The sequence below is a fragment of the Marmota flaviventris genome, chromosome 7, assembly GCF_047511675.1.
Source record: "Marmota flaviventris isolate mMarFla1 chromosome 7, mMarFla1.hap1, whole genome shotgun sequence".
Taxonomy (NCBI): domain Eukaryota; kingdom Metazoa; phylum Chordata; class Mammalia; order Rodentia; family Sciuridae; genus Marmota; species Marmota flaviventris.
Window position 1 is genome coordinate 58,782,893 of NC_092504.1, and position 12,111 is coordinate 58,795,003.

Genomic DNA, 12,111 nt, shown 5'->3' on the forward strand with positions numbered 1-12,111 from the left:
TGACATCTGTGTCTTAGCAAAGCTCTCAGGAGATTCTGATGCAGCCAGATTATATACCACTGAGACATACAAGGTGGTAAAGTGAATTTTCAGAGCCAGAATGTCCCAGAAATGGCACAAGAGCCTCATCCCCAGACCCTGGCCCTCAATTAGACCTGCAGCCCAAGGGTTCCAGTTAAGATCCCTAAACCTTTACAATTCCACTAGAGAATATCTGTAAGTTCAACACCTTCAATTACCTTATCCAAGACATGATTTTTTATCATCATGGATTTTTTTCATTCCAGAAAAAGCACTGATTTTCCAGAGTAATTCAGGTTTCATACTTGTCATACAACATTTACACATTTTATTTATTTAGTGGTAGATCATATTTAATGGTAGTTTTTACAGATTATTAAAACTGGAGGGCTACTAACCTGCCTACTCATTTTGTGCATGGGGAACCTGATGCCAGAGATAATGGAAAGTTGTTATGAGTTTTTAGAGACAAGTTCTCTCTTTTCAGGTCAATAAATTAGCCTGAATTCTTCCTAATGCTTACATTCTGGTGAGATAAATTGATACAATATGAAATATCATTAGATTTTGGGTTTTGTTCTTTGATGCATAATTCAGTTTGTTGTGGTTTTTTGATTTTCTGTTGAAAATAATTGTTCCTGATCAACAGTGTGATGGAACTGAACAAAAGAAAAAAAAATACTTAAAGTAAATTAGTGTGCTTTTTAAATGTGAAAGTAATTCGCAGTAAATGAAAGTGAAATTTAAGAATTTCTTTTAAGGTATAACATTCTTAGGTAGGCAATTATGAGAAAGATAAATATCAGAATATCCAAAGCCAGATGATTCCTCCACAAGCCCCAAGGTGAGAGATCCATGTCCTGCATTAACAAGAATTCTTCACCAGAACATCTGAAATTAAGCAGAAAATATAACTTTATTCCTAGCATCTGTGAAGTTTGGGTCAATTTATTTGCTTTTCCTTAAAGAAAACTATGGACTAACAATATCTTCAAAATTATCTCTTCACATACAATAGCTATCAGTCATTGAATGCAGACATGTAACTTGATACTATGCTAAGCAACTTGCATATAATATCTTACTTAATCCTTAAAATGTATAGCTATCATATTCATTTAAGGGGAGGGGAAGTAGGCTTAATGAGCTCAGCCAAGTTTATAGTCACAGCCCAAGGGACTTGCTGAATCTCACTGCAGAAAAAGGAAAATCCTTATGACATTGGACACAAACTTACATTACATAGCCAGGACAGTGATTGCCGTTTGTTATATTGAGTGTTGGACAGAAGTTTCTTCCCAAAAACTCATTGTGCTGCAAAGCCTATATAACACAAAAAGCAAGGCATGATGGTTTTAAATTTCAAAAACTTTTCGAAGAATTGTCACAATTGAATCCTCAAGTGTAGTCTTTATAGTAATTTTTTATTTGTTCTTTTTAGATATACATGAGAGTAAAGTGCATTTTGGCATATTATACATACACAGAGTACAGCTTATTATAATTAGGAGCCTATTCTTATGGTTGTACATGATCAGAGTTACCCTGGCCATATATTCAAATACAAAGCTAGGAAAGTTATGTCCAATTAATTCTACTGTCCTTTCTATTACCGTCTTCTGTCTCTTCTCTTCATTTCCATTTGTCTATTCCAATCGACTTCTATTCTTCACCCCTATTGTCCCTAATAGTGGGTTAGTATCTGCATATTGAACAGAACATTTGGCCTTTGCTTTTCTGGGGTTAGTTTATTAAACTTACTATGATATTTAAAGACAAACCAAGTTTCATATTTGCAGTCTGTCACAACAAAGTGACTGAAGTTGTTAATCAAGAGGTCCAGAGTTGGGATGTTGTTTCCAATTAGCCAAGAAGGAATAACTCTTGCTAGATAACCTCATAGCCCCTACCTCCTGCTCTCTCTGTGTCATCCTACAACCTTATAATTCTAATGATACATTGTTGTTCATTAAACACTGAAGACTTATTATAATGAAATTTCCTGTTTTTTTCATTAAAACCACTTATAATGATATGTAGTAGACTCTTGGTTACACAGTATTAAGGCACCTTTTTTTTTTTTAGTTGATTAGCTTGCTAAACAGGGTTGAGTGTTACATAGCCTTTGTTTCTTTTATAATTTCCCTTTCAACATGATCTATGTATTCTAGTCTCCCATCTTCTCATTTCCTTATTGAATAGAAACAATGTTTTGCATCAGTCAATTTTTCTGCTTTACTATGAGATTTATCCTCCCCACCCTTTCTCACCCTCAAACAACAGGATGACAGAAGGAAAACCCCAGATGACTCCCTGACCTTGTGGTAATGAAGGCAATTAGAGATTCCCCATCCATTTCTCTTGAAAAAAAAATTCTTGGGTGGGAGATGGTCCTAAGTCAAACCAGGGAAGGTAAAATGGGTAGGTTTTATTTTCTCTGTTCCCATCTTGGAGACACACTCACAAGGGCAGAAAAGGACAGCTTACCATAAAGCCATAATAAGGAATGCTGAAGAAGTGAACCCATGAGAATTGAGTTATCCTGGTTCCAAAATACAATGACAGACCCAAAAGAATCTACACAGAGAAAAAGTATGAATTAGAACAGTCCAAGGATTTCAAGAAGAATTGTAAGAAGATGCTTTCCAAGAACTCTACAATCTTCTAAACATTTCTGCTAGGAACAACTCTTGAAATTTTTGCACTTATTCTACACATTAACCTTCCTTTGCATGTTCAAACCTCTGCATGACTAAGGCTGTTTATAGTTTTAAGTTAAGGAAAATATACTATAAATATACTATAAACTATACTATAAAATAAACTATAAAATAGGATTCTTAAGTTTTTTAAACTACTTTATAATTATACTATGTCAATTCTTTGTCCTCAACTTCCTCTGCAACTGTATATAATGAAAGATTAAGAAGTATCTAAAGAGCCCAGGTTCAGGACCCATGCATACAGATATCCAAATCTATAAATGCTCAAGTCCCTTTATTTTTAAATAGCATAATGCTTGCACATAATCCCAAGTAAATTGTTTATACTTTAAATATATGTATCCTTCATATTTTAAATCACCTCCACATTTATCATAATATGTAATAGCATAGAAATGCTATGTGTGTAGATTTTACCATATACATATAGCCATATATACTAAGTAGCTTAGGGAATAATGAGTAAAAAATAGAAAAAATTGTACATATTTAGTACACACACAATTCCTGTTTTGTAAGTTTTCTGTTTGTGGTTGATTGCATCTTAGAATGCAGAATGCATGTACTATGGATCTTATTGTGCTCACTATTCTAATTATATCCCTACATTGTGTTGCCCCTAATAATCCTGAAAATCTAGAAACATATACAAGAACATTCCTGAGCATCACATACCCCTCTCTACTCCCATATGTTAATAAGTGTTGTTATTTACAGTGTTTGCATTTTGTATTCATGATGTTAATATTAAATTGGGCTTCAGAATTGCAGGCTTCAGGTTTCCCAAAGGCTAGAATTGATAAACTAAATAATGCAGTGTAGTGCACCAGAAAAATGTGGTAAATCTCTTCATTTAATGCTAGAAAAAAGCAATATAACAATGCTGACTCAGGAAGGAATATTGGAGATGAATGAGAGGAAAGGCTGAGTTCCACCTCACTCTTGTCCTAACTGGTGTGAGGTGTGTGGGGATATGCACACCAATGATAGTGCTGGTGTGCCTGCAAACCTCAGACTTGACCTAACAAGTGCCTAATGGACAATATGGACTCTCTGAATAAAATGCAATTTTATGACTGGCTTTTAAAATTCTACATGGAGACTTTTAAATAAAAAAATCAAAGTATCAATAAATCAAACAAAACATTTTTTTTTTTTTAGATTGAAGTACATTTCCCTTACAGTAGATGAAATATAAACAACACTTATCACTTCTCATTAATTATTCATTGGTGGTTGCCAAATTCGGAGACAGAGAACTAAACTTTGGCAAGAGTATGTGCTAAGCCATGCTTGAATGGTTATGCCAAAATGAACCCTAATATTATGAATAATTATAACTCAATAATAAGCAGTGTTTAATAAAGAGTATGTGCTTTGTAAGTGTCATTGGAAGACATCTCTTCCTAGTGTAGTTTGAGCATGTCTCTATAGCTGATGTTGTAGTGGATGGAATGTGGACATTTATTCTATTTATCTGTTGATTCATTTATGTTTGTGCTAATTTTGAGAGCATAAATTATAAAGACTTAGTAACCTATATTTTTATAAAAAAAGATGAAAGAAAAATATGTTAATGTAAGAGATCCTCAGGATCCAGGACAATGGGGACCTAAAACTATAGATTTTAGAATTTCCAATAATTTTAAAATATTTTCAAAATGCAAGAAGCATCGGAACTAGACTGTTGTTACACTTCTCATGGAGCTTCACTTTCACTTTGGGGGGTAGTGAATCCAACAAAACCTCTGCTGCTTACACAGCTGGAAGTTCTCTAACACCAGCAAGAAAGGCAGGCAGAGAGCTGTGTGTTTGTGAGGGAATCAGCTAATTTTTCTGCTTTTTGAAGTTCCAATTTATCAATATTTCATAATATGTCACCAAAAAGTCTCTATTAAAAGATCATTAGTAAGAACATGGTGCCTAAGTTAAGTAACTAGAAACTAGCAAAAGAGATTAGATAACACTCCTTAGGAAAGTGTTATCTTCTCTAATGTAAACTATATTTCAGTCTGTGGCCTCCTGAAAGTATAAGAGTCCCACCTACCAAATCCCCAAATCTGGGTTTACATGACAGGAAGGTGAAGAAGAAACAAGGGTGAAAATACATCCCAGAGAAGCACAGTATACACTCACCTTCAGAAATGTAAAATAGGAGTCCATGATGCGATTTGCAGTATTTCCATCAGTGTGTCCTGCTACTATGGCCAGGGTCATGGAAATGGATGAAAAAGCTACCTCCAAGAGGGTTAAGAACATGATGAAGAAAGTCTCTACTCCTGGCTTGGATACTTAAAAAAAGAAGGGATTAGTCCAGTGTAGCCCCCTGTGTATTAGGGAATATTTATTGTGCCGATATCAGTATAACATTGAGAAAACAGTACTAACAGGACAAAAATGTCACCCACTATTCCAAACAATTTTATTGTTTCTGTCACATAACTGAGAGGATGTATTTTCAGATTTAAGTCCTTATAGACAAATTGCCACATGGTTCTATGGTTCAGAATAGGACTCTTAAGTTTATTAAACTACTTTATAATTATCATGAGTTAATGTTCTGTGTCACATGATCTGAGGATTTGGGAATGGCTACAAGAACACTGATTAGGAATCTAGGGATCTAGATCTCGTGCCTAATTCTTATGCCATAAGTATTATTTGTAAAACGGAAGGTTGTAAACTCCATTATTGGTTCAAATTCTATAATGTGTTGTTAAAGAAATTTCTGATGTGTGTGAATGTGTGTGTGTGTGTGGAGGGGGTGGGTATTTATCTGTAAAACATATATAAATGATAATTCAGTAAGTCTGGGGTGAAGCCAGAGCATAATGCACAAATGATATTGTCTACTTCATCAAACAAGTAATTTCATTAAATCAATAAACCCCCAAGTTACCATCTTCCTCTCATTTGAAAAGTGAGCAGGGAGAGAATATATGTGTATGAAGATTTTTTTTGTGCCTCTCTATGTGTCTCTACAGATACTATAGATGTTACTGCCTATTTATATTTCATATCTATATTGAGATACATGTCGAGAGAGAAAAACAGTAGAAAAAGACAATAAATATTCCAGCTCCTCTAACACAGTTTCAAATACTTTTAAAAAGTTAGTCTATGTTTGTGTAAGACACACAGCATCTGTATTGTTTTATAGGTGGCAACAGGTAAATTATAGTATTATAAGTAGTTTTAAAAAGTTCATTTAGAAAGTCTAGAAAAGCATGTACATTCTTTTTTTTTTTTTTAATTTTTTATTGTTGGCTGTTCAAAACATTACATAGTTCTTGATATATCATATTTCACACTTTGATTCAAGTGGGTTATGAGCTCCCATTTTTACCCCATATACAGATTGCAGAATCACGTCAGTTACACATCCATTGATTTACATATTGCCATACTAGTGTCTGTTGTATTCTGCTGTCTTTCCTATCCTCTACTATCCCCCCTCCCCTCCCCTCCCCTCCCCTCCCCTCTTCTCTCTCTGCCCCCTTTACTGACATTCGTTTGTCCCCCTTGTATTATTTTTCCCCTTCCCCTCACTTCCTCTTGTATGTACTTTTGTATACCTCTGAGGGTCTCCTTCCATTTCCATGCATTTTCCCTTCTCTCTCCCTTTCCCTCCCACCTCTCATCCCTGTTTAATGTTAATCTTCTTCTCATGCTCTTCGACCCTACTCTGTTCTTAGCTACTCTCCTTATATCAAAGAAGACATTAGACATTTGTTAGAAAAGCATGTACATTCTAACTCGCTATTTTAGAGAGGATACAGTAGATGTGTACTTTCTCCCTTATAGCTTGTTTTTACAGTTTTGGGATCTCAAAACATGTTTGCAAACAGAAGTTAACTTCTCCACATATCCAAGAGTAAAGACACATCCTCTTTGTCTTGTTACTTACCGACTATGAAGTATAGTGTACAAATACATACAAAACTTGTCAACAACATCTCGAGTAGTAAATCAGACAAAAGACTTCCAAAGAAATAAGATGACACTCTGTAATACCCACTGGTGGACTCATGTCTATAGAATATAAATATATACCAACACGCAAAGGCAGAGCCCAGAGGAGATGCTGCTGTGCAGACTCTTGCTGCCACCAGGTCTAACCCTGCAGCTGCCAACAGGCCCTGGGCTGATTTCCCAGGCCCTTCCCCCCTCAGGTGCAGCTCCCATGGGGCATCAGCACCTCTCCTGCTGCTGCCCACTCTGGCCCCATATAACCCTTCCAGCAATGCAGAGTCTGCATCTCCTCACTCTCCTCAGAGACTCTGCTTTCCCTCTGAGACTGGCTCTGCCAGAAGAAAGGATTAATCTCAGTGGTACAAGGGACTATCTTTTCCTCACTTTGCAATGTGAAGGTGATGTTGTTACCCTCCAAGCCTCCAATGTAGCTGAAGATCCCCCAAACTCTTTTCAATTCCATTCTCATGTTAAAACATGAAAATGATTTCCTTCTTTAGTGATCATGCTTTCCAACAATACATCCTTATTAGATACCAAATCTTAATCTTTGCTATTCCAAACACTTCTCTTTCCAAATTCCAAACTGTTTCATCCGTGTCTTCATTCCTTTCCTTTCTGGTGATTCCTGTCCTGGGAATGTGGGCATGGGCAAGTCTTTAAACAGTACAAGGAATAAAACCATCCTGCTCTTTCCTGTAAGGCTGCCCTCTGGCTCTCTCCACTCTGTGACCCACTCAGGGCTGCGCTTGGCCATATACTTTGTTAACTTCATATATCATTTCCAATTTGCTGCTAACGCAACACTTAAATGCCTACCAAATCCCCTGAATTTTTCTTGAGAGGGTCCTTATGACGTATTACTTTTTAAAAACAAAAGACACGTCTTACTCTCTTTACTCCTCACTTTCTCTGAAGAATTGGGATTAGTCGACCACACCTCATCCTTGACATTTCTTTTCCCTGGGTAGCAGCCCTCACATGCTCTTGATTTTCTACTCCATTTAAGACTGCTTTTCTCAGTTAATATTGGTAATCCTTATATATACTTCAAAAGTTTGTGTTGTTCATGATAAATATATTCAATTTAAATTTCAATTTAAATAATAAGGAATGGAATAGTAATGAAAAGGAAAGAAATTTTTCAGTAATCCCCATTATCAAATCCCTGGCCCAGTATAGGATGGAAACAGTTTGCCCACCAGCCAACAGTGCTCTTTCTCTGAATAGAGGCCAACTCACACAAAACGCTTCTTCTGGAGCACAAAGTGCTGCACCGTCAATTTGCTGAAGCCACACTGGTAGGCCATTAGGTAGAAGAGCATCAGTGCTCTGTCAGGAGAGAATGGGAATGAAAGCAGCTCAGTCAAGTCACACTGTTAGGTTGGTTTCTTCCCACAGAACTCGTTCCAGAATAGAACTCTTCTGGTTTAAACAGACAGGAAAGCATCACCTCATCAGGACTCTCCCTGTGTGTTCTCGGTGGGGCCCTAGTTACACCACATTATAGCACATATTGAAATTTCTGTGTGGTTTGCTGTGCACTGACTTGTATTCACTAATTTTTGTTTTTATTTATGTTAAAGAAATAACCCCAAATGCCATGGTACTAGGAAGAATGTCCTTAGGGGAGTATAAGGTTTAGATGAAATTATGAGGGTGGAGCCCCTGTGATGTGATTGGTGCCCTTATAAGAGGAAGGAACCCCAGACACTCTGTGCTATGAGAGATGCGGAAGGAAGGAGCCCTCTACAGGCAGGGAGGGACCCACGAAGAATTCTGACCAGCTGGAAGGGGGCTCTGACCCCAGACTTCCAGAATGTACAATTGAAACAAAATGAAGGTTTCTCATGTAAGTCACTGAGTCTATGATGCTTTGCTATTACAGCCTGAGCTAACACTTAGATCAGAAAAATACTCTCATCTTCAGTTTAACTCACAAAAATGCTGAGTATAATTCCTAATATATGAAGAGAAACATTAAGTGAAATAAAGCTCCAAAGGGTTAAGGTATTCAATTCCCCAATTTGGTTTTAAAGTGAAGTAACAAGAGAATAGGGCATGTGGAGGAAAATGCCAGAGAGTGGAGGACACCCACACTGGACATCAGAAAGCCTGGACACCATCCTTGAGGTGGGTAGCCTATGGAGTTTCCAAAGTGATAAAATGACATCAAACTGATGCTTATTCATAATGAAAATGAATTCAATCACCTGTCTGAAGAGTATTAATATGTACATCTCTGTAAAATAATTGAGGGTTAGCAAGCAAAGTGTCCAGTTAATTTAAGCTTCAACAGAAATAAGGATTTCATGGGAGCTTGACAACATCCTTGAAACAGGGATGGGGTTCCCTGCCTAAGCAGACAACTAAACTGACAGGGAAGATAATGGTGTAAACATGTAAAGAGAGGATGTGTGCATCATTCAAACGATTTAAAAACAAGGAAACTTTTTTTTTTGGTTACCAGGGGTTGAACTTCTAACTTTCATCATTTTTATGATGAAAATGTTTGAAATATATGCTCACTAATTTTGAATTGTACATTATTATTTGCTGCATTCACCACCCTGCTGAATATATCTCAAAGGAAAGCAAAACCTATCCTTCTTGCCTTACTGAGAGTTGTACTTTTGACCTTCATCACATCATTTCCTGCATATTTTAGTCTTTGGAACCCCCCATTCTACTGTTTTAAGAGTCCAATAGTGTCAGAATTTACATATAAGTGATAACATGTGTTTGTTTGTTTTTTATCTCTTTGGATTATTTTACTTAAGCATAATGTTCTCTCCAATTTCATCCATGTTGTCAAAAATGGTAAATTTTTTTCCTGAGGCTGAACAGCATTCCCTTGGGCATATACCCATTTTCCTTATTCATTCCTCATCTGATGGACACTTGAATTGATTTCTGAATTGACTGTTGTGCACAGGGCTGCAATGAACACGGGGGTGCAGATTCCTCTTCAACTAACTGAATTAAAACATTTTGTGTAAATACAATGAAGTGGGATTACTAGATTTAAATATTTTTTAAAAATACATCTTTGTCTTAATTTGTTTAGCTGTCATCACAACCCATTAAGGCTATGAATTCAAAGGAGCTCACAGTCTACACTGGATTCAAACCCAATTCCTTAGTTACACAGTTAGAAGACATGCTATGACACCACTTGATTCCAAAGAAGAGTACTAAACCACTGGCCTTCACAGCAATTTTAAATGAAGGACTGATAATCATGTTCAAAGGAAGCTCTAACCACTTGGTTCCAGAGAGAAAGCGGAGACATCATTTTCTAATTGAAACAATCAATCACTAATCATCTGATCATTAAAGGAGAGTTAGATGAACCACACACAGAGGTCACTTTCACATAGTCCAAAATCTTCTAAAAATGTAGCAAACGACTTTCAAAAATGCAAATTCAAAAAGGTTAGTGTCCAATTTCTCCAGAAAACATTTGAAAAAACAACTATACTCCTGTATGTCTATGGATTTTTCTACCAAAACATGTGATGGTCAGCTTTTCACTTTTTTAACACTGCAGTTGATGACAGATTTCTCACTACTTTTCCCACTGGCTTCCTGCTGCACAGTATACATGGTTCATGGCTTCAAGACCCTGTGATTATGCTTGGCTTGGTTAAGAAATGGCATCTATGCAGGGCATAAATAATAACAGAGTTGTAAAACAAATCCAGAGATTTCTGCCTTTAGAAGGTAAAAAAGTGACTTAACTCTGGAAAACAGATGTAATAATTGTCTCTTCATAGGTAAACACCATCTACTTCAATAAGTGGAAAATTCACTATACCTGAGTACAGAATTGAATTTTATGGTTATTCTTTCATTCAAAAGCAAACAACAATAAGTGTTGGAGTGGATGTGGGGAAAGAGAAACACTCATACATTGCTGGTGGGACTGCAAAATGGTGCCACCAATATGGAAAGCAGTACGATGATTCCTTGGAAAACTGGGAATTAAACCACATTTGTACCCAGCTATCCAACTCCTCAGTCTATACCCAGAGGACTTAAAAACAGTGTACTACAGGGACATAGCCACATCAATGTTTATAGTAGCACAATTCACAATAGCCAAATTGTGGAACCAACCTAGATGCCCTTCAGTAGATGAATGGATAAAGAAACTGTGGTATATATACACAATGGAATATTACTCAGCAATAAAAGAGAATAAAATCATGGCATTTGCAGGTAAAGAGATGGAGTTGGAGAATACAATGCTATGTGAAGTTAGTTAACCCCCCCCCAAACCAATTTTTGAATGTTTTTTCTGATATAAGGAAGCTGATTCATAGTGGGGTAGGGAGGGGGAGCATGGGAGGAATACACAAACTCTAGATAAGGTAAAGGGGTGGGAGGGGAAGGGAGGAGACATGGGGGTAGAAATGATGGTGGAATGAGATGGACATCATTATCCAAAATACATGTATGAAGACACAAATGGAGTGAATATATTTTGTATAGAAGCAGAGATATGAAGAATTTGCCTATATATGTAATATGAATTGTACTGCATTTTGCTGTCATATAACAAATTAGAATAAAAAATTTAAAAATACAATTGGCCTATATCTGGGATTCATTTTAGATTTTCATTATGCATCTTGCTACTTAAAAGCAGAGGGCTTATTTAAAAAATGACATTTTTTTTCTTTTCCTTCTTTCCTTCCTTATCTGTGGGGAATCAAGAATAACATTCTTCCTGTCTCAGGCATGGTTAATTAACAAGAATAATAAGAAAATCAGTGTCATTAAGATGTTCAGATCTGGGAACTGGTACCAACAGTTCTGACAAAAAGCTACCTCAAGCAACATGTGTACATTATGCATATTTTTAAGAGGCACACAATGAGTTTGTCCCAGAATTTTCCTTTAATAGCCCTTTGTTCTCCCTGTACAGAAGACAATGGCTCTGGAAATATTAGTCTACTATTTTCTCATATAATAAAAAAATAATAAATTAATATTTTTTCTTTTTCTCAAATCCTTCTCACCAGGTGTAGTGGCCCATGCCAAAATCCCAGTGACTCTAAAGGCTGAGGAAGGAGGATCACAAGTTTGAGACCAGCCTCAGCAACTTAAAAAGGGTCTAAGCAACCTAGTGATCCTCTGTTTAAAAATTTTAAAGAAATAAAAAATGGGAAGTGGCTAGGAATGTGACTCAGGGGTTAGGAGTCCCTGGGTTATATCCCCAGGACCACCTCCCCCCCAAAAAAATAACCCAACAACAAAACACCATCTCTTCATTATTTGAATTATCATCAGCTCCTCAGGCAAAAACCAAGCTCCACTGTTCTCAACAGTAAAATGGGGATGAGATCATTCACTCCTCTGGCCTTTGGGCCTTGGGAGGTAACATAGCCAT

At 36.6% G+C, this 12,111-nt stretch overlaps 1 protein-coding gene across 1 annotated transcript in view; it reads right to left on the reverse strand.

Moving 5' to 3' along the window:
• Positions 1–332: 332 nt before the first annotated feature.
• LOC114083807 (broad substrate specificity ATP-binding cassette transporter ABCG2-like) overlaps positions 333–12,111 on the reverse strand; it is a 51,228-nt gene continuing 39,449 nt past the window's right edge. Inside the window, exons 12-16 of the mRNA XM_071614812.1 lie at positions 7,959–8,048; positions 4,881–5,035; positions 2,509–2,598; positions 1,259–1,344; positions 333–912 (exon numbers count right to left, since the gene is read on the reverse strand). Coding sequence (XP_071470913.1) covers positions 4,930–5,035; positions 7,959–8,048 — 196 coding nt within the window. The 3' untranslated portion in view covers positions 333–912; positions 1,259–1,344; positions 2,509–2,598; positions 4,881–4,929. The remainder of the gene's footprint in view (positions 913–1,258; positions 1,345–2,508; positions 2,599–4,880; positions 5,036–7,958; positions 8,049–12,111) is intronic.